The sequence below is a fragment of the Neohortaea acidophila genome, assembly GCF_010093505.1.
Source record: "Neohortaea acidophila strain CBS 113389 unplaced genomic scaffold BDY17scaffold_3, whole genome shotgun sequence".
In the NCBI taxonomy this organism is placed as follows: domain Eukaryota; kingdom Fungi; phylum Ascomycota; class Dothideomycetes; order Mycosphaerellales; family Teratosphaeriaceae; genus Neohortaea; species Neohortaea acidophila.
This window is the reverse complement of record NW_022985512.1, coordinates 1,640,672-1,660,645: the sequence shown is the minus strand read 5'-3', so window position 1 is coordinate 1,660,645 and position 19,974 is coordinate 1,640,672. Positions and strand designations below refer to the sequence as shown.

Here is a 19,974-nt window from a genome sequence, read left to right as displayed (position 1 = left end):
GGCGACACGCACGCGGCCGCCCCGAGTGCATGGACTTGCTGCTTTCGGCCCGGCTGAGGCGGCACCAGCAGCCCACGACGGCGGCGGCGCACGCGCGATAGCGAGAGCTGCACCGTAATCTCTCCCACCACCACCACCACCTCCCCCCTCCCTCTTCCCTCTTCCTCCCCTCCCAACTCTGCGCAATCCGACCGGGCTTCAACACCCAGGAGAGCCAGCAGACGCAAATCATGCCCTCCGAACGACGCCAGAGCAACTTTGCCCGCCGCCTGAGCGCGGTCGGGGGCACGGACCGCCGGCACAGCAGCATCGCCGACCACGACCATCTCGCTGCGCTGGGCATCAAGCAGGAGCTGAAGCGCAATTTCTCGCCCCTCTCTATGCTGGGACTGGCGTTTGCCATTCTCAACTCCTGGACGGCGCTTTCTGCTTCGCTGTCGCTTGCGCTGCCGTCGGGTGGCTCGACTTCGGTGCTTTGGGGTCTGGTGACTGCGGGCATTTGTAACTTGTGTTTGGCTGCGTCGTTGGCGGAGTTCCTTTCGGCGTACCCGACAGCAGGTGGCCAGTACCATTGTGAGTAACCTATTCTACTCATTGTCGCTGAAACCATGCTGATTCGCTCCAGGGGTTCAAGTGGTGGCCTGGACGAAATGGAAGCCATTGCTCAGCTGGATCACCGGATGGGTAGGCATTGCACGACATAGTATTACAAGACCATACTAACCCTCTCCAGATCAACGTCTTTGGCTGGATGGCACTGACAGCCACCGCTGGCCTGCTCGGCAGCGACCTGATCGTGGGCATCATTCCGCTCTTCCACCCCAACTACAAGGCCAAGACCTGGCATGAGTTCCTACTCTACCTCGCCTACACTTTCATTGCAGCCATGGTGAATGCCTTTGGCAACAGGATTCTGCCCTACGTCAACAAGTTCGCCATCACGTGGTCGATTGCCGGATTCACCATCATCTCCATCACGGTACTTGCATGCTCATCGCCTCATTACAACTCTGGCGAGCTTGTCTTTGCCGACTTTATCAACACCACGGGCTGGCCAGACGGCGTTGCTTGGCTTCTCGGTCTGCTACAGGGCGGGTTAGGCTTGACAGGTATACCTGATGGCCTACATCATGTTTATTCCCGCTAACTTCTTGCAAGGCTACGATGCGACGGCCCACATGGTCGAAGAAATTCCCAACGCAGCAACCGAAGCGCCCAAAATTCTCGTTTACTGCGTCCTCATCGGATTGTCGACCGGCTTCATCTTCCTCATGTGTCTGCTGTTTGTTGCCGGGCCCATCAACCAGGTCATTAGCTCCACATACGGGCCCCTCGGTCAGATCCTCCTCACCGCCACCGGCAGCAGGGCAGGCACCGTGTGCCTGCTAATCTTCCCCCTCGCGTGCTTGATGTTCGCAGGCATCTCGATCATGACGACCAGCTCCCGCATGACCTACGCCTTCGCTCGAGATCGCGGCCTCCCATTCTCCAAATTCCTCGCACGTGTCCATCCCACGCTGGATGTCCCACTGGAATCGCTGGCCCTCACCGTCATCGTCGTCGTCATCTTCGGCCTGATCGATCTCGGCTCCACCAGCGCCTTCAACGCCATCATCTCCGCCTCCGTCGTCGCTCTAGGCCTCACCTACGGCATCCCCGTCGCAATCAACGTGCTCCGCGGCAGACGCATGCTCCCCGAAGCCCGCGCCTTCGCCCTCCCAGAATGGCTCGCCTGGCCCGCCAACCTCCTCGGAATCGCCTACGTCATCCTCACCACCGTCCTCTTCGTCTTCCCTCCTGCCCTCCCCGTCACGGGCTCCAATATGAACTACTGCATCGTCGCCTTCGCCATCGTGCTCATGATCAGCGTGATCCAATGGTTCGTGGACGGGCGAAAGAACTACAAGGGCCCCAAGATTGAAATCGACATGAGTCAGCTTACGGGCGCGCAGCGCGCCGAGATTGAGGAGCAGATGGGCGTCGAGGGGGTGGAGATGGAGAAGGAGAATGGGAATTCGGGGTCGGAGCACGAGGCTGCGATGGAGAGGCCGAAGGCCGAGTGAGGGGTGCTTTTGTTCATCTTTTCAGGTACGTGGCTCGTTTTTCGTCTTTGTTTGCGTTTGCTGTCTTGTGTCTTTGACGATGTGATGAGATCACCCTTTCTCGTACTCTCTGCAATCATGTTTTGATGATGGAGACTGCTTTTTCTATTAACCAATTGTTCCTACTGAATCCGTCGGATTTGCGCTTTTGTCAAGCTTGCTTATCTTTTGCTTGGTCTCTTGCTGACAGACGATTAGTTCAGGATCACTTCATGTTTGGGAGGATGTGTTTGGCAGCAAGGGTATTATATTCTGACGAGATCAATGGACAGCAGAAACAATCGCTGCTCGAAGCGGTTTGTACAGCATGACAGCGTTAAAATCGTTGAAGTGAGATTGACCACCTACGACCATGTTATTCGTGCAAAATATTGAATTGACATATACTCTTGATTGCTTCTACGTTCACCTTCGACAGAGATGTTGTTCTCGTTGCTCGTGACATACGTCAAATTTAGACTTCCCGGAGCGGGCCGGTCCCGAAGAAACGCCTAGAAAACACGAGGGCCGACCAGAACCTTCCCGAATGAGGTAGGCGCTGCCAGCATTCACGCAACTTCATACAACTGTTATACCAACTTCTCTTCTTCTTCTCCACAAACTCAATTCAATACTGACATCTCGCGACAACTGAACTAGGGACCAGACACTCGAGTGTGCATATATACTCGACTGCTCGGTCTCTCAGCTGCGCTCAACCCAACGCTACACCGACAGGCATCGAGTCTCAGCCTGACTCGAATTGCTTACAACACTACATTCTCGCAGCCATGACTTCGGGGAATCTGCAAAACTTCACCGACCGCGCGACCGCCGCGCTGACAGAGGCGCAAGACCTCGCGCAGCAGTATGCGCACTCCCAGCTCCAACCCATCCATCTTGCAGTCGCGCTCGAAGACCCTCACGACCAGTCAAAGGACCAGCAAAATGGACCTCCACCGGCATCTCTCTTCAAACAGGTGGTCGAGCGAGCACGCGGCGATGTGCAGCTGCTCGATCGAGCTCTGAAAAAGGCGCTGGTCCGGTTACCTAGCCAGGATCCTCCGCCAGAGCAAGTCGGCGTCTCACCCGCCTTTTCGAAGGTGCTGAGAGGCGCGAATGATTTGTCCAAGACGCAAAAGGACAGCTTCATTGCTGTCGACCATTTAATTCAGGCGCTCGTGCAGGACCCCACTATTCTGCGGTGTCTGCAAGAGTCCAACGTTCCCAACGCGAAGATCATCGACGAAGCAATCACGCAAATCCGAGGCACGCGGAGAGTCGACAGCAAGACCGCCGATGCCGAAGATGACCACGAGAATTTGAAGAAATTCACAATCGACATGACGGCCATGGCGAGGGAGGGCAAAATAGACCCCGTCATTGGACGCGAAGATGAGATCAGACGAGTCATTCGCATCCTGTCAAGACGGACGAAGAATAACCCCGTCCTGATCGGCGAGCCCGGTGTCGGTAAGACTACCGTTGTTGAAGGTCTGGCGAGCCGGATCGTCAATGCGGATGTGCCCTCTGGGCTTGCGGCTTGCAAACTTCTGTCCCTTGACGTCGGCTCGATCGTGGCCGGCTCCAAATACCGAGGCGAGTTTGAAGAGCGAATGAAGGGCGTGCTGAAGGAGATTGAGGAGAGCAAGGAGATGATTGTGCTCTTCGTCGACGAAATCCACCTTCTCATGGGTGCAGGAAGCTCCGGAGAGGGCGGCATGGACGCAGCCAATCTGCTGAAGCCCATGTTGGCTCGCGGTCAGCTTCATTGTATCGGTGCAACCACTTTGGCCGAGTACCGAAAGTACATCGAAAAGGACCAGGCTTTCGAACGACGATTTCAGCAGGTGCTGGTGAAAGAGCCCTCGATCAGCGAGACCGTCTCCATTCTGCGTGGGCTGAAGGAAAAGTACGAAGTTCACCACGGTGTCACCATTCTCGATGGTGCCATTGTATCTGCCGCGACTCTCGCAGCTCGCTATCTCACACAGAGAAGGCTTCCCGACTCTGCCGTTGACTTGATTGATGAGGCGGCTGCAGCAGTCAGAGTGACCCGGGAGTCTCAACCGGAACTTCTAGACGACATGGAACGGAAGCTACGACAGCTGGAGATTGAGATCCACGCTCTCGATCGCGAAAAAGACGAAGCCTCGAAAGCCAGACTCGAAGAGGCACGAGCGGAGAAGGCGAATGTCGAAGAAGAGCTACGGCCGCTCCGCGAAAAGTACGAGAGCGAAAAGCAACGGTCTCTCGAGATCCAGGAGCAAAAGATCAAGCTCGATGGACTCCGAGTCAAACAGCAAGAAGCAGAGCGGACGCGAGATCTCCAGACTGCTTCCGACTTGAAGTACTACGCCATCCCCGACGTCGAAGCTCGCATTCAAGTCCTCGAACAACAAAAGGCCGCGGCCGAGCGCGAAGAGCAGCACATGTCCAATGGCGAGCCTCTCGTCGCCGATGCCGTGGGACCCGATCAAATCAACGAGATTGTTGCTCGATGGACTGGCATTCCGGTCACCAGACTAAAGACCACGGAAAAGGACAAACTGCTCCAGATGGAAAAGGTGCTCGGAGCGCAAGTCATCGGACAGAAAGAAGCCGTCACGTCCGTTGCCAACGCCATTCGTCTGCAGCGCTCCGGCCTCTCCAACCCAGGCCAACCGCCATCCTTCCTCTTTTGCGGACCTTCAGGCACCGGTAAGACGCTGCTCACCAAAGCGCTCGCCGAATTCCTCTTCGACGACCCCAAAGCCATGATCCGCTTCGACATGTCCGAGTACCAAGAACGGCACTCCCTCTCGCGCATGATCGGCGCACCACCCGGCTACGTCGGCCACGACGCCGGCGGCCAGCTGACCGAAGCCCTCCGCCGCCGCCCCTTCAGCATCCTACTCTTCGACGAGGTCGAGAAAGCGGCCAAAGAAGTCCTGACCGTCATGCTGCAGCTCATGGATGACGGCCGCATCACCGACGGCCAAGGCCGCGTCGTCGACGCAAAGAACTGCATCGTCGTCATGACCTCCAACCTCGGCGCGGAGTACCTCAGCAAACCCAACGCGCCCGACGGCCGCGTGGATCCGACGACAAAGGAGCTCGTCATGGCTGCTTTGCGGAACTACTTCCTCCCCGAATTCCTGAACCGCATCAGCAGCATCGTCATTTTCAACCGGCTGTCGAAGAAGGAAATCCGCCGGATCGTGGACGTGCGGCTGGATGAGATTCAGAAGCGCCTGTTCACCAACGGCCGCAATGTGCGCATCCAGCTCGACGACGATGTCAAGGACTACCTCGGCGCTGCTGGATATTCACCCGCTTACGGCGCGAGGCCGCTGGCCCGTCTTATCGAGAAAGAGGTGCTGAATCGCCTTGCGGTGCTGATCCTCCGTGGTGCCATCAAGGACGGCGAGACGGCGAGGGTGGAGCTTGAGGATGGACATATCATTGTGCTGCCGAATCATGGCGAGAGCGATAGCGAGATGAGCGAGGATGATCAGATGTTCGATGGGGATGAGGCGTTGGAGGAATTGAATGGGGATGCGGGCGAGATGGATCTTTACGAGTAAAGGGAATTTGCTTGTGAAGGGGGATGTTTTGATGACTTTACGAAGCGAAGCGTTCAAGCGGTATTAAAGGCGACCTACTTTTGAATAGTTAGTTGTACTACAAAACGACTGGCAAGGCTTTTCCGAAACAAATCTTTCTCATTTCCTACTTCTGCCATCTACCTTATCCACACTGTATGTATCCATGTAACAGACAGTCAAGCAAACATCCACTACACCCTCCTCTCCAACCTCCTCCCCTTCCCTTTCCCTCCAATCTTCTTGTCCCCTACCGCCTAGCAGGATTACTCGCCTTCGAAATCTCGCCCCAAGCCGCCTCAAACCCCCTCTTCACCTCGCGAAACGTCACGATGAAAATATTCTGCTCGTCGCGACTCATCAGCTGCAACTTCTCGTCCACGCCGGCATCCAGCTTATTCAGGCAGGCGAGGATGTGGCCCAGGTCCAGCACGGGGCGGCCCTTGTGGTCGACTTGGTGGAAGACGTAGTCGCGGAAGAGTTTGAGGTAGTAGCGCTCGCCTGTCTCGGACCAGGCGGTTGAGGGCTGGTTGAGGAGGGAGGGGGTGGGGGTTGAGGAAGACGAGGGGGCGCCGGGGGCTGATTGGTGGTGGTGATTGTTGTTGTTGTGGTGGTGGGATGTGGTCGCTGGGGCGAGTTCGGGTCTTTCGAGGATGATGTTGAGTTTGGTGAGGAGGCGGACGAGCCGGCCGTTTTCGAGCTCGCGCATGAGGTTCGACGAGAGCTCGTCTTCGTGGTGCAGCGCGCTGTCGAAGGCGGTGATGACTTTATCGGCGATGTTGTTGAGGAGCATATTGATGTTGTAGTCGGAGAGCAGCTGGTGCTGGGGCTCGGGGGAGGCTGCTGGATCTTGCTGTGCAGATGGTGGAGGCGTCACCAGCCACGCGATGCACGCTCGCAGTCTCTCGGTGTAGGATCTGCTGACGGTGTCGAGGGCCTTTGGGATCTGATTGTACGCCGTGGGGTTCCGAGCGGCGATGCATAGGATCAGACGGCCGAGGTCTTGCAGATCGGCGCGCTGGAGCTCGTCGACGGGCTTGCGATGATCATACTGCACGATATCCAGAACTCCGCATCCATTCACCCGTACACGGTTCTTCGAGGTCAGAAGCACCTTGGACGCAGTCACAGTCTGCGCTGCCGAGCCACCGTCGTGGATGGCTTTCAGCGCGCTGGCAATCTGCACGATGTATGCCCAGATCTCATTTTCGGGGACAATGTGCGAATTGGGACGGCCGCCCACATGTCTGCCAGCCGCAAAATGCTTGTCTGCCAGAGTCTGCGATAGCGGGTGATAGTCTGTCACGATGATAAGAGAGCTATCGTTGAACCATCGGCCGGTGAATGCATCGTGCACCTGCACAAGACTGCTGTTGCTGATACGCTTCCAGTTCTGCACAGTCCGGATAGCAGCCTCACTTGTCAACCGGAAGCCTTCGATTCGTCGCAATGCGTATGTATGGCCATCGCGACTAGAAATTGCTTTGTATAGCCAGCTCTGATAGCCGAAGATACTCTGTCCCTTTTGGTTGTTCGTGTCGAGAGCGACGAGCGAGTGGAAATACTCTACGCTGTGTGGCAGTGTGCTGTTGCTGAACGTTTGCAGGGTGGCCTCGGCTTTGCGCTGCAAATCCTCGCGTAAGGTATCCGGGATGAAAAAGTCGGCCGTGTTGCGCTGGTACGCCATCAGGTTCTCTCGCCGTGGCCCAACTGAAGCGTAGAGATGATAGTTTAAGGGATGCTTGTAACTTGAAGGATCTTGGAAGAATTGTTGGCCGGCAACTCCGGCGGTGGGCGAGGCATATGGATTCATCTGGGCCTGAGCTCCATCCAGGTTGGCCATTCCTGATTGTGTGAGGAACGGATCATTGTAAGCGTCCAAGTGGGTTTGAAGCACTTGAGGGTCGAGCTGAAATGACATGAGACGAAAGGCCGATTGCTTGATTGCCACGTCCAATAACTAGACATACCTGTGTTTGTTGCTGTTGAATAAAGCTTTGCCCCGGCACAAATTCGTTGAACTGTGGAGTCGGCTGGAATGTTTGCTGTGGGATGAACTCGCCAGATGACTCCTTGGAATGGCTTTTCGTTGCAGGTGTCACGGCACCTGTGAAATATTAGCGGCGATCCAAAAGGCCGATCGCGATTCATCGTACCGGAGCCTTTAGGGGTGAATACGGCCGCCGAAGCGGCCTTGGGAGAGATGCCAAGCTTCGACAGCTGTACACTTGGGATAGTAGGAGAGAATGTCGGGGTAAAGGCGGGCGAATCGATATTGAGCGCCTTCTTCGGTCTAAAACACCATCAGCCAGAGACTTCATCATAGGCGTAAGAGATGAGACACTCACAGCCCAAGCCCGTTTGAAGGGACAGCGCTGAAGTCATGATTGAAATTACATGTCCCTGTCATTCGGTGAGCTTGCTTCGTGGGAGGATGATGGAAGATCGCAATAACCTTCTTGGAATTTGCGGCACTGAGGACCGTTACGGCACAGTACGTTGCTCATTGGAGCGCGGTTTTCGGAGCGGTTCAGGCCAGAGGAAGATTGGAATCGCCTCGCATCTCCAGACATGCGTTGGAATCCTGCGGCCATATCATAATCACTGCTCCGAGTTGAGACGGACCCAAACTGTGTCGAGTGAGAGCGCGTTCGAAGATCTCGCCTTCGTTTACCCGGGGCTCTATGAGGCGTTCTATGACCCTTTGGGACAAATTCCGGATTCAAGCAACAGGATGGCGAGAAAGTAGGGGGTCCTGGAGCGCGGAAAAAGTGGGAAGTAGAAGCTGAAGTGTGAAGCTGGGTGGGCTGAGATCTCCTGGGTCTCGTGGATGGAAAAGTCGAGGCGGAGCTCGGTTGCTGGGGGAGTCGATGCCCAGGAGTGGTAAAGTATGTTGAAGGGATGAAGACAGGGTGGGGCCAGCTTTCGATGGGAAAGTTGGAATATCGCTGGGGCTTGTTGGCTGCAGTGAATGAAGGCCTTTCTGGTGTAGAAGGAAATCGCTGGTGACGGCCAGAGACAGGCTCGTAATGCCTGGGTGATATCGAGTGGGCTTCTCGTTGGTCAGCAACATTTCGTGGTGGATCGGGAGCCATGGATGGTGCCGAGGAAGAGTGTGGCGAGGAAGAGTCAAAGGCCACAGTGCGCAGGGTAAAAATACACGCAGGTGGGCGTTGGTACGCACCTTCAATTCAATCGACAAGGCCAACTCATGCAAGACTCGAGTCGAGTAGAAGCTACGGTGGGCTCAAGTCAATCGCGGTCACTCCTGCTGTATGTCGTATCGCCATTGTGAGCCAAGACTGGAGCAGAAGGGTCAGCAAGTCATTTTCGATCAATTCGTCCACCTGCGGGCCAGCTGGCAAAGAGTGGAAGGAAAGCCACGCGTGGCCGAATGGAATGGATGATGGAGGTGAGGATGATGTCCGGGGTGGAGAGGTCGCCATTTAAGCTTTCGCGCTTGCTTTGGCGGGGGATCGCTCGAATAGGTAATCTTCGACATTCACCTACTTTATTCCGTGTCCTTCATCCACCATTTTCATCGTCTTCTGTACGCGCTTGAGCCAGTCGACGATGCTCCGTCCATCCATCACCTCTTAATCTCACCATGGCAGACACCCTCGACCTCTCCCACCTCACCGAGGAGCAGCAGCTCGCCCTCCAGCAATTCACCTCCGTCACCGACCAAGACCTCTCCACCGCCGTGCCTCTCCTGCAGAAATGCCAGTGGAACGCACAGATAGCCATCACCCGCTTCTTCGACGGCGATGCGGAAACCATCGATCCCGTCGCCGAGGCTGCCGCCGCTCCTCCCCCGCCCGCGCACTCGAGACGATCCGAGACCTTGATGCACAGCTTATCGTCTCCGCGTCACTCGACCTCGAGCTCACGGAGTCGGAATGGCCTTGAAGAGGCACCAAGAGTCGTAGCAACACCGGAAGGCCAGCTCACACAACCCTTGCCGTTCCCCTTGTCCATTCTCCTCCTCCCCTTCAATCTCACCTACGCCATCTTCCAGCGTGTGTTCGGCGCAGTCGGCTACCTCTTCCCCGTCCTCCCCCGACTCCTCGCCCGCATCTGGTCTGGCCGAGCCTCGCGCCCCTCTCGAGACACCGGCCGCAAGCAACTCAATCCCCGCGACACCGCAGCGCGCTTTATGCGGGAGTTTGAAGAAGAATACGGCGTCACGCACGCCACCCTCCCCTTCCATGAAGAAGGGTACGCGCAAGTATTCGACATCGCCAAACGCGACCTCAAATATTTCCTCGTCGTCCTCCTTTCCCCCGAACACGACGACACCGCCCCCTTTGTCCGCGAAACGCTCCTCTCCCCCGAATTCGTCCACTTTGTCCAGCAGCCGGAGAACAACATCCTCCTCTGGGCCGGCACAGTGCAAGACGCCGAAGCATACCAAGTCGCCACCGCGCTCAACGCTACCAAGTTCCCCTTTGCCACCCTCATCTGCCACACACCGTCGGTGTCAGCATCCGCCATGTCGAAAATCGCCACCTCCGCCGGACCGGTTGCAGCCGGTGACTTGATCGCGAAATTGCAAGGCGCGATGCAGACGCACAATGCGGAACTCGAGCGCGTCAAGCGGCAGAGAGAAGAGCAGCAAGCGAGTCGCAATATTCGACAAGAGCAGGAGAGCGCGTACGAGCGCTCACTGGCGCAAGATCGGGAGAAGGCGCGGAAGAAGAAGGAGGAGGCTGCGGCGAAGGAGAAGGCGGAGCGAGAAGAGCGGGAACGCGAGGAGAGGGCGGCAGAGCAGGCAAGAAAGCTGTATCAGTGGAGACGATGGAGGGCACAAAGTCTACCATCAGAACCAGGCGAGGCTGTCAAAGATGCGGTGCGCATGAGCATTCGTATGCCGGATGGGGAGCGCGTGGTGCGCAAGTTCCGGGCGGACGCCGATCTTGAGGAGTTGTATGCTTTTGTTGAGTGTTACGATCTACTGTCGAATGGTGAGGCAGAAGTGTCGGAGAAGCAGGCGCTGGAGCCGGAAGGCTACGAGCACGACTTCAAGTTCCAGCTGGTATCGCCGATGCCCCGTGAAGCATATGGATTGGAGAAAGGAGGGAGCATTCGGGATCGCATTGGACGGAGCGGGAATTTGATTGTGGAGAAGATTGTCGAAGAGGATGACGACGAGGAAGCTGACGACCAATGATGACTGGATATAGACTAGACATGTAGGAATTGTTGGACTGTGATCGTGGTCTGTAATAGACTGATGATGCGTCTATATTGTATGAATACGTGGTCCTGAGAAAGACTTATCACCGCCTCTGCTTCACCCTAATCTTCTTCGGCCCCCCTCCACCACCCCCAGCTCCCATGCCCGCCATATTCGCCATGCCCTCTAAACCCTCCGGCATCTGCCCGCCCATCTCCTGCATCATATCCTTGAAGAAATTCTCACTCACCCCGCCTCCACTCAGCGCAGGCGAGTGCAGCGGTAGGATCTCCCCCATTTTGAAGCCGCGCGGAATGGCGGGGGGCGGCGGCGCTTCTTTCGGCATAGGAAGGCCGGAGATGCGGAGCTTCATCGGTGCTTCCGGTGTTGTAGGGTGGGAGAGGAGGTAGGCGGAGATGAGTTTGAGGAGGTAGTGTTCTGCAGGAAGAATCGTTAGTTACCCACATTCCACCCACGTTCTGCGGAAGCACATACTATTCCCAATCTTCTTGTTCACCGCCGTCCCATCCTGCTTCACCAGCACCTTCACCCGCCCCGGGTTCGCCCAGTCTTTAGGATGGCACTTGGCCGGCTCAAACACAATCTGCAACGGCACGCCCAGCGTATTCCCAATATGATGCAGCGCCTCGACAATCTCGCGTGCCAGCGGATTCGCCACCGCCTCCTCCTTCTTCACGCGGCGCCCGGCGTCGCGCGAGCGCGAAGCGTCAAAGTACACGGGGTAGATGCATTGGTAGTGCTTGGACTTCTCGCGGTGTTCGTTGGCTAGGCGCTCGCGCTCGGCGGCGGACATTTGCGGTGGGGGTTGCGGTTGGGAGGGCGTGGAGGGGATTGCTTGGGAGGCGGCGGGGAGGTTGGATGGGGTGAGTGCTGTTTGGCCTAGGGTGCCTTGCGGGCGGGCGAAGTCGAAGGCGTCGAGGTCCATTTCGTCCGGGTCGTCGACGTTGAGGTTCGCGTCATCGTCGGAGGAGTCCTCCACTTCTTCTATTCTGGGGTTGGCCATGGTTGATGTGCGGCGGGGTTCAAGGGTGGGATAGGCGTTGGTGTTGCGATGTGAAGTCGAGAAGGACATGAATTTATGTGGATGTGGGGGTGAAGTGGACTTGCCGTGGTGGGGCAGGAATCAACCACACCTTCAGATCTCAAGCAATGCTTCATACCTTATACACATAATCTATACGTTTACTGTGACATATTGACATGTATCAACTCTTCCCAGTCCCAAATCCCTTCCGCCGCGCCCGAATAACAGCATTCAAACACTTCCCCACAGCATCCAAATCCCCCAGCAACGTAACATGCCCCCGATCGCTCGCCACAATCCCGCAAGCCTTATACCCCTCAGGTACCATAGCAGCCCGCGCAAGAACCACTCCATCCCCGCTGGCGAATGCGAGGTCGTCGTAGGCATCAGCATGCTTGATGCCCTCTCGGCCATCCACTCGCGCTCCGTAGACGGTAGGCGTCGATTTGCCGTAGATGACGGCGACGGGCGGGTAGACGTTCGCTGTCGCGTGGTCGTTTCGGAAGGCCAGTTCTTCTTTGAACTTTTTGACGCTCGCGAGCGTACGGCGTAGGTATGCTATTGCTTCGTCTCGCGGGACGGTGACGGCTGTGCGAACGCTCAAGTCCTTGTCTTGGTCCTTTGATGATACGGCGTGCGAGGAGGCGGGATTGGCAGCCGCTGCCCCGCCTGCTGTCGTCACTTTTGCATTTTCCGAGCTCTCTTTCCGGCCATGATGAGGTAGGCTTGGTAGCATGTTCGCCACGGTGTTCACGTAGCCCTGGAGACCGGTGGGTTTCGGAGGCGGCTGCAGTGGCGGTAAAGGCCGGTTGATGCAGGGAGATAGCCTGAGCTCGTCCCAGGTGTTGACATCGAAGAAGTCGACCGGATATTGCTCTTTGGTGTCTTTGTCGAAAAAGCATCGCCCGTCCAATGGGAGCAGAGCAAAGCTGGTCCGGATGCTAAAATTGACTTGTGCGGTGAGTACTCGGTTGCTGATGAGTACTTCGTCGCCATTTCGTAGTGGACCGAGAATGTTGACGCACGTCTGCGGTACTCCGGCGTACAGCACTCCGGCGAACAAATCGGGTCGCTGATTGACTGCGTGTCTCGTGATCAAGCCACCTAGCGAGTGAGCGATGACTGTTGCACCTCGCTTCCCTTGCGTGGTGCCTTTTCGATTACACGGTAAGCCTTCAAGGTATTTCACGAGTTGCTGACTGAGATGAGTGGGTGTAAGGCGCCAATCGTAGCCGTATTCGTGCACTCGAAGCTTTCCTGCCTGAGCATTATCGCATAGACGCAGGCGCTTAAGCAGTCGTCTCGAGATATCCACTGGCCCGATGTGAGTCAGCATGCCATCAGGTATGATCCGCTCTGTTGCCCTTTCATCGTCATCCTCGTTGAAACCCACTTCCAAGTTGACCCTTCGTAGATTCAAGCCGACCTTGATTGGCACCCAGACTTGACGATGAGGTGGTTTCGCAGAGCGGAGAATCGATCCTCGGTATCCTCCCAGGATCACAACGTCACCTTCCAACTGTTCTAAAGCTCGATGGAAATGTGGATGAGGATGCATGCTGTCCGAGGCCGCATCTGTCATGGCGGCTTTAACGTCGGCATATGGATGGCGTGTCATGGGATCTGTGGGCTTCGAGTGGCTCGAAGATGTCGTCTCGCTGGGTGTGTGAGACAAGGATCTTGTATTCTGCTTGGGAGTGAGAGAGCCCACGCGCGCTCGAATGGAATCCGCGGTGAGACTCGACACTTTCACAGCCGGCACGCCGGGAAGCTTGAAGTTGGCGTCCTGCCAGCTATCCTTGATGGCCTTGAACCTGCTGTTGACCTGGTCGTGGACATCTTCAAAGCGACTGTCATCTCCAAGGGACTCAACACGGGTAAGCGCGCGATGAACAGCAAGGCTGGAGTCTGAAGTAGAGCGTCGCAGAGGAGATGTTGGTGACAGGGCAGAGGCGACGGGACTTTTCGAGGTATTGTTGGCAACATCTGGTGGAATCGAAGTATCCACGTGGGTGTCCTGGGAAGAAGATTTGCTTGACGCGAGCTGCAAGCTCGAATTCGAGGTCTGGTAATTCGAGTCGGTCTCGAAACCGTGTCTCGAGGAGAAAGAAAAGTGTTTGGGGAGGTGTGTTAGGTTCGAGAGGATGGATCTATGTGAGGAGGTGGCCTCCGAAGTAGTATCTCCACTTTCGGCCTGCCTGTTGGTGAATATGCCTTCGAAGATGCCCGACTTTGGCTTCTGTCTGGCGTGCAGTTGCTCTTTGGAACGGCCTGTGGAAAGCTCAGATTGCGAGGTTGAGGTCGGGCGGTCCAGAGTAGAGGACGCAGACACTTGCTCTGACGATGAAGCAGTCGGTTCCGGCTGCAAGGGAACGGCCTGGCCGTTCGCCTCTGGCGCCTGAGCCTCCTCCTCTCCACCATCATCCTCCTCCATTTCCTGCACCAGAGCATCGTCGCTCCCACCGAAACCATCAAAGGAAAAGCCGCCAGCCTTCTCGAGCGCCGCTGCCTTCTCGAGAGCAGGTGTCGCCGGGGACATCAGTCTCGTCTGCTCCCGGCTAATGCTAACACACATGGCTGTTTGGCAATTGTCGGTGTAGACTGCCATCGGGGTATTGGGTTCATCATCGGACGACGGCGCATGGTCTGCAGTAGAATTGTACGCGATACTGGCCAGAGCACCAGTGCCCGTGTTGATTTTCAGTCTCGACGGCGGCTGACCGCCGTTGGACGGAGGTCCGGCCGCTCCGTCCATGCTGACAGGTTGTAGGTCTTGACGGCCTAGCTCCGTCGGATACGTCGGCGTCATCGCTCGTCACCGAGTCCCCGGGGCGGTCATCACGGTAGGGTGATCCAAACCAGGCCACAAAAAGCGGGATAGAGAAAGAGGGAGTTTCCGAGTGCAAAGGCCCGTCTCCCAAGTATCAGATACGCCTGATCTCGAACAACGGCTTCAAATCGGCTTACAAGCTTTGAGTAAGAGGTACCTACCGTGCCAAGGTTCATCCGTCCAATGTTGGTTGCAGTCGGAGGATGCTGATTAATCGCGCCATCGCGAGTCCCACACTTTGCTCGCGAACCCGAACCTTTTGACACTCGGCGCAACAACCAGCGTCGCGCACTTACAATGGCGGATGATGGAGGTCGTGAGAGTGGCAGTTCATACGACGCGTCAGACCCTCTGTCAGATCCGGAGGAGCGGCGGGTGTTGTCTGCTGCGCTGGACTCCTTCCGGTACGTAAGTCTTGCTCTGTTTCGTCCTGTTCAATCTACTACCTTCTCCTACTTCTTGGAGTGTTTCCATCGTCGGCACACCGTTGCACTCTCGTAGCCAAGACGTATAGAAATGAATCTCACCAATCCTCTTGGCTTCCAGACAATACCGACAAGCCGCTCACTACAACATCACCCATCTCCGCCGCCTGTCCTTCTACAGCCTGCCCTCAGCCCACAGTGACATTCTATCGGAGCCACCGTTCTCGCTGCCAAGTACCCTGAGCGCTGTAGACGAGGCGATCGATTCCAACGCCGATATTGCTGAGGCCATCCTCGAAGTCGGGCTGCCAGCGTTTGGTCTAGATCCGGCCGACGGGTCATGGAAAGGACAGGCCACGCCAAACGATCTCGACAAAGCTCGTTCGACCATACGCCAATTCTACCGCGACTGGTCTGATGAGGGCTCTGCGGAGCGCCATGCGGCCTACTCGCCCATCTTCACTGCTTTGTCGACTCACCTTCCAGCAAATAGACCCGCGGACCGCCATCGACAACGCGTCCTGGTTCCCGGCGCCGGATTAGGTCGTCTCGTATTAGATTTGTGTCTAGCAGGCTACACGGTCGAGGGCAATGAGATCTCCTATCACCAATTGCTCGCTTCACACTACATCCTCAACTACACGTCGACTGCGGGACAACACAGACTCTACCCATGGGCGTTGAACTTTAGCAACCACCTGACCCGCGCACACCAGCTGCAAGCAGTCGCAATTCCCGATGTCCATCCAGCAACGACCTTAGAAACCACTGCAGCCGACACCCAATCGTCCGTGCATTACAGCGAACGAATGTCCATGACAGCAGGGGATTTCTGCCAACTGTACAGACAAGCCGAGTATGAGGGTTCCTTCGATTCCGTGGTAACGTGCTTCTTCATCGACACTGCACCGAACATCATCAGCTACATCGAGACGATTAAGCATTGCTTAAAACCTGGCGGTGTCTGGATCAACCTTGGCCCGCTGCTCTGGCATTTCGAATCCACGCCCACACCTGCAGAACGCGAGAAGAATCGACAATCGCCGCATGGGCATTCAGACTCTACACTCTCCACGAACACAAACAGCCATCACTCAGCACGTGGTAGGAACGAGGGGATTGGAGAGCCGGGCTCATTTGAGCTTGCGAATGACGAAGTACTCGCATTGGTTGAGCGGTTTGGATTCGAGATGTTGGAGCAGAAGCCGGCTCCTGAAACCGGGTATATCCAGGATCCGACGAGCATGTTGCAGAATGTCTACCGGCCTGCTTTTTGGGTGGCGAGGAGACGATGAGCTCATCTGCAGGGGCTGGGCCATGGTACAGTGTAGACACGAGGGAGACCTTGTGAGACATTGCCTGGTCGTGTTTCTCATTCACGCCAGATACCTGCAAACCCTTCGATCCATCACAAACACTCCTCGACGCCTCGCTAAAAGTCTCAAGTCGTTTGCTAGTAGAACTGCCCTCGACCTCTCCCACCAAAGTACCCACGAAATGCGCGCGGCGCAGTAGGAATCCCAGACGTGCGATCAATGATAGCGCCAGAGTCAGAAAGGTCGCCAGACTGCTAGTAAGGCCGACCGCCGCCCCTGTAACCCCCTCCCACGTCGTAATCCGGCAAACGTTGGCCTCTTCTCCACTCGCCTCGAGGCGGCGGCGCGCCAAACCCCCCGCCTCCACCTCGACCACGATACCCACCACCGCCCCTCGGAGGGCCAAACCCGTTCTCCCGCGGTCCTCCCCGAGGAGGCGCATAAGGCTCCCTCGCTCCTCTGGCAGGAGGCAGCGGTGCAACGCGCCCGTCCGCCGTGGGAGGGTAAATCGTGCACACCACGTAATCGCCAATGACGAAGCGCGCGTCCGCCAGCGTCTTCTCCGCATCGCCCTCAAGATTGTGCTTTCCATCGCCATTCGCTGCCGCGTCCTCCCCTTCCACGTCCATCACTGCATCAGACACCGCCTCTCGTGCCCCGCCAACCACCACGCTGCCCAAAACCCGATCGATCCATCTGCCGCGCCCGCTGTCGCCGTTCACACTCCTTGTATCAGGAAACACAAGACGATATACTAACCTTGTACCCACCGCGGGTGTCGGGAGCACGCCTTCAGGTAGCACGCTTGTGAGGAGGCCCGTCAACTCTGCCAAGGTGCAAGTCGGCCATGTGTAGATTTGGACGCTTTGTTGACGAATCGAGGACGGGAGGAGCGAGGTGTAGTCGGTGATGTTGGATGTGTCTGCTGGAGGCGTCACGGAGAATTCGTAGGGTTCGAGGGCGCGGGACTGGCGCCAGAAGAGGCGGAGGAGGAAGGGTGTGGTCGATGTTCGGTCGACTTTGGTTGCTGCGGAGGGTTGGAGGGACATGTTTGCGATTTGGCTGAAAAAGAGCTTGTGGCGTTGCTTTTAGGGTGGTAACATTGGGAAGGGTGGATCTGGTGCTGAGGACACGGCGCAGGCTGCGGGTGTGAGTGCTGTTTGCTGCGGTATACAGTCGCATGCGAAAGTTCCAATGATGTTGTCGCAGAGCAGCGACGCGTGACAAAAGTCGTGATCGTTCCCATGACTTAAATTTACCGCTGCAGAGTTGCCCATCGTGCCCATACCTGATCCCTCCACTTTCACTACAAGTGACAGGCCTCATTACAACGATCCAACCGTCGTCATGGATTTCGCCAGTCTCATGAAGTCTCAAATAGCCGCCTCGGGCCCCAAAAGTGCTACCGATGGCGGCAAGAAATACCTCAAGCGATCGGAAGTCGAAGCACAGCGGCACGCGGACTATCTGCGGGAACAGGAAGAACTGGAGAAGGCGCGGGTGGAGCGATTAGAGAAGAAACGCAAGAGGGACGAAGAGGAGGCGGAAAAGAATTTCGCGCGAGAAGAGAAGAAGAGACGACTCGCGGAGGAGAGCAGGAAGAGGGCAGAGGAGGAGGCCGAAGCAGAGGAGAGTGCAAGGAGGAAGCGATTAGGTCTACCGCCGTTGGAGAAGAAGGAGGATGGGGATGATTTGAAGGAAGGCGAGCAGGACATCGAGGAGGATGTGCTATTACAGCATCTACAAGACCTTGGAGAACCTCGACGACTATTCGGCGAGACGCACATTCAACGACTGCACCGCTATCGCAAGTTGACGGACACCTCTGTCGCAAAGGTGGTGAAGATGACCAACGGACCGATCCCAACAAGTCTCGAACTTGTCCGGGAAGCCGATATGAAAGTGCCCACGTCAGTCCCCAAAGACGAAGAAGGCATCACCCTCCTGCAGCGACAAATCGCCTCTTATTTCGACCTTTTGCTCAGCGAATGGCAGCTCGCACTCGCCCGTCGCGCACCAGAAGTCAAGGAGTCATTCAGCGGCAAAAAGGCCCTGCAGAACCACATGACCGCCATCTCCAACCTGACGCCCCTCTTCCGGAAGCTCGAGAGCAACACACTCCCTCGCACACTGCTGGCACCAATCCTCGAAATCACTCATCTCGCGCAATCGAAGCGGTACGTAGACGCCAACGACGCTTATCTGCGCTTGAGCATCGGCAAGGCGGCGTGGCCGATCGGAGTGACGATGGTTGGTATCCATGAGCGTAGCGCACGCGAAAAACTACATGAAACGGAGAAGGGCAAGAGTGACGAGAAGGCTCACATTCTGGCCGATGAAGTTACGAGAAAAATGCTACAGGGTATCAAGCGCTGTCTTAGTTTCGCCCAAACAAGATGGCCGCCCGATGATCTGGGCCAGCTGATGGGTTGATGAAAGCAAAAACTCTAGCTAATTCCAAGCGTTCGGACCCCACCTGTCCAATCCATCAATGCACGGAAGACGAGCCATGTCCAACCCATTCTGCTCAGTGCCGCGCACTGCATCCATTGTCATCTCAAAGTGCACGTCCCAGAGTGAAGGGAGAGTCGGATGGCGCTGCGGCGGCCACTGAAGGTTGACGGGCGTGTTGAGCAGGCTCGTCGATAGGTTTGGCGCCGTCGTGTGGTGGATGATGGGGCGCATCTCCTGGTCGACGGCCATCCCTGAGAGGCCTTGAGCGTCGACAGGGCCAGATCCGAGACGATTGCGCATGGCGAGATCGTACCGCAGGGCTGCCTGTCCGTCGGGCTGCATCTCCAGACAACCAGCCTCGATCAAGGGGTACTGGGCGGCGCCAGCCTGCTGTTGGCTGGCCGGATCGTTGAAGAGAGCGTGCGGCACCAGCTCCTGGCCACCGCGGAGCATCTCCTGGCTGTCAGCTCTGATGGCGGGGAGCTGGTAGACGTCGCCCTCTTGACGGGCCCGGGCAGAGTTGTCGAGATTAGGCCGGATGGCCATCGGCGTGGCGTCGGCGGAGAAGTTGGGCGGTGCTGCTGGTTGGTGCCCATCTGGACGCATCTCCTGGCTCGCAGCGTCCGTGGAGGCGCGCCTGACGGTCTCAACCCATTGAGCAATCTCGTTGTGTGCCTCGAGATTGTGCCGAATGATCTCTTGTTCGGCGGCTTGTTCGGCGGCTTCTTTGGCGGCTCGTTCTGCGTTGAGCCTGGCGATGAGGTCTTTCATGTCGTAGCTTTCTCTCATGATTGAAGATTGGGATTGGATGAAGGGATGGGATTGGATGGAGACAGGAGAAGAGTGCTGATCGACTGGATATATGCATACCTGCGGCGAGCGAATAGTGTATGTCATGTTCGCTCGCACATTCGCTCGCACGTGGAGCTCCACCTCACGGATGTCGAACGTGCGAATTTGAGTCGTGCGCTGGTTGAACCACAATATGAGATTTGCGACGCTCAAGCCGTCCAACGCAATGGTCAGCATCGCTACCGGCGGCCGTAGCAAGGATAGCGAACCC

General features: G+C 56.7%; 10 protein-coding genes across 10 annotated transcripts; 5 read left to right on the top strand and 5 right to left on the bottom strand.

The window, feature by feature from the left end:
- Positions 1–230: 230 nt before the first annotated feature.
- BDY17DRAFT_247041 (amino acid permease-domain-containing protein) lies at positions 231–2,063 on the top strand (the record flags this gene model as incomplete). The annotated part of the gene is made up of 4 exons (XM_033730783.1): positions 231–573; positions 626–684; positions 734–1,109; positions 1,159–2,063. 4 exons carry the CDS (start codon positions 231–233, stop codon positions 2,061–2,063), a joined length of 1,683 nt encoding a protein of 560 aa, XP_033592184.1.
- A 435-nt stretch (positions 2,064–2,498) lies between these two features.
- BDY17DRAFT_293963 (putative heat shock protein Hsp98/Hsp104/ClpA) lies at positions 2,499–5,767 on the top strand. Its single transcript, XM_033733063.1, has one exon. It carries the CDS (start codon positions 2,873–2,875, stop codon positions 5,645–5,647), a length of 2,775 nt encoding a protein of 924 aa, XP_033592183.1. The 5' UTR covers positions 2,499–2,872; the 3' UTR covers positions 5,648–5,767.
- A 14-nt stretch (positions 5,768–5,781) lies between these two features.
- BDY17DRAFT_108439 (uncharacterized protein) lies at positions 5,782–8,422 on the bottom strand. The gene is made up of 4 exons (XM_033729173.1): positions 8,014–8,422; positions 7,822–7,958; positions 7,636–7,772; positions 5,782–7,574 (listed from the first exon to the last, which is right to left on the bottom strand). Exons 1-4 carry the CDS (start codon positions 8,073–8,075, stop codon positions 5,916–5,918), a joined length of 1,995 nt encoding a protein of 664 aa, XP_033592182.1. The 5' UTR covers positions 8,076–8,422; the 3' UTR covers positions 5,782–5,915.
- Positions 8,423–9,174: 752 nt separating this feature from the next.
- On the top strand, positions 9,175–10,885 carry BDY17DRAFT_293960 (uncharacterized protein). Its single transcript, XM_033733062.1, has one exon. The coding sequence runs from the start codon at positions 9,273–9,275 to the stop codon at positions 10,833–10,835; it is 1,563 nt and encodes a 520-aa protein (XP_033592181.1). The 5' UTR covers positions 9,175–9,272; the 3' UTR covers positions 10,836–10,885.
- Positions 10,886–10,944: 59 nt separating this feature from the next.
- On the bottom strand, positions 10,945–11,865 carry BDY17DRAFT_322441 (signal recognition particle, SRP19 subunit; the record flags this gene model as incomplete). The annotated part of the gene is made up of 2 exons (XM_033736806.1): positions 10,945–11,279; positions 11,337–11,865. The coding sequence occupies 2 exons, from the start codon at positions 11,863–11,865 to the stop codon at positions 10,945–10,947; spliced, it is 864 nt and encodes a 287-aa protein (XP_033592180.1).
- Positions 11,866–11,998: 133 nt separating this feature from the next.
- BDY17DRAFT_293958 (uncharacterized protein) lies at positions 11,999–14,861 on the bottom strand. The gene has a single exon (XM_033733061.1). It carries the CDS (start codon positions 14,693–14,695, stop codon positions 12,068–12,070), a length of 2,628 nt encoding a protein of 875 aa, XP_033592179.1. The 5' UTR covers positions 14,696–14,861; the 3' UTR covers positions 11,999–12,067.
- Positions 14,855–16,574, top strand: BDY17DRAFT_108297 (N2227-like protein-domain-containing protein). Its single transcript, XM_033729172.1, has 2 exons — positions 14,855–15,120; positions 15,263–16,574. Exons 1-2 carry the CDS (start codon positions 15,014–15,016, stop codon positions 16,434–16,436), a joined length of 1,281 nt encoding a protein of 426 aa, XP_033592178.1. The 5' UTR covers positions 14,855–15,013; the 3' UTR covers positions 16,437–16,574.
- Positions 16,575–16,711: 137 nt separating this feature from the next.
- Positions 16,712–17,506, bottom strand: BDY17DRAFT_322438 (Sin3 associated polypeptide p18-domain-containing protein; the record flags this gene model as incomplete). Its single annotated transcript, XM_033736805.1, has 1 exon — positions 16,712–17,506. One exon carries the CDS (start codon positions 17,504–17,506, stop codon positions 16,712–16,714), a length of 795 nt encoding a protein of 264 aa, XP_033592177.1.
- A 114-nt stretch (positions 17,507–17,620) lies between these two features.
- BDY17DRAFT_107571 (pre-mRNA-splicing factor 18) lies at positions 17,621–19,223 on the top strand. Its single transcript, XM_033729167.1, has one exon. It carries the CDS (start codon positions 17,805–17,807, stop codon positions 18,888–18,890), a length of 1,086 nt encoding a protein of 361 aa, XP_033592176.1. The 5' UTR covers positions 17,621–17,804; the 3' UTR covers positions 18,891–19,223.
- Positions 18,909–19,966, bottom strand: BDY17DRAFT_332946 (uncharacterized protein; the record flags this gene model as incomplete). Its single annotated transcript, XM_033737901.1, has 1 exon — positions 18,909–19,966. The coding sequence occupies exon 1, from the start codon at positions 19,938–19,940 to the stop codon at positions 18,909–18,911; it is 1,032 nt and encodes a 343-aa protein (XP_033592175.1). The 5' UTR covers positions 19,941–19,966.
- Between the last annotated feature and the right edge of the window lie 8 nt (positions 19,967–19,974).

What these genes read in the sequence shown, in the direction of transcription:
- BDY17DRAFT_107571 (XM_033729167.1), top strand. Translation starts at nt 17,805, where the DNA reads ATGGATTTCGCCAGTCTCATGAAGTCTCAAATAGCCGCCTCGGGCCCC.
- BDY17DRAFT_293963 (XM_033733063.1), top strand. Translation starts at nt 2,873, where the DNA reads ATGACTTCGGGGAATCTGCAAAACTTCACCGACCGCGCGACCGCCGCG.
- BDY17DRAFT_108439 (XM_033729173.1), bottom strand. Translation starts at nt 8,075, where the DNA reads ATGACAGGGACATGTAATTTCAATCATGACTTCAGCGCTGTCCCTTCA. An exon ending in CCTTCAAACGGGCTTGGGCT is followed by an intron (nt 7,959 to 8,013) that starts GTGAGTGTCTCA and finishes ATGGTGTTTTAG; the next exon opens with ACCGAAGAAGGCGCTCAATA. An exon ending in ATTCACCCCTAAAGGCTCCG is followed by an intron (nt 7,773 to 7,821) that starts GTACGATGAATC and finishes AATATTTCACAG; the next exon opens with GTGCCGTGACACCTGCAACG.
- BDY17DRAFT_293958 (XM_033733061.1), bottom strand. Translation starts at nt 14,695, where the DNA reads ATGACGCCGACGTATCCGACGGAGCTAGGCCGTCAAGACCTACAACCT.
- BDY17DRAFT_293960 (XM_033733062.1), top strand. Translation starts at nt 9,273, where the DNA reads ATGGCAGACACCCTCGACCTCTCCCACCTCACCGAGGAGCAGCAGCTC.
- BDY17DRAFT_108297 (XM_033729172.1), top strand. Translation starts at nt 15,014, where the DNA reads ATGGCGGATGATGGAGGTCGTGAGAGTGGCAGTTCATACGACGCGTCA. An exon ending in GCTGCGCTGGACTCCTTCCG is followed by an intron (nt 15,121 to 15,262) that starts GTACGTAAGTCT and finishes CTTGGCTTCCAG; the next exon opens with ACAATACCGACAAGCCGCTC.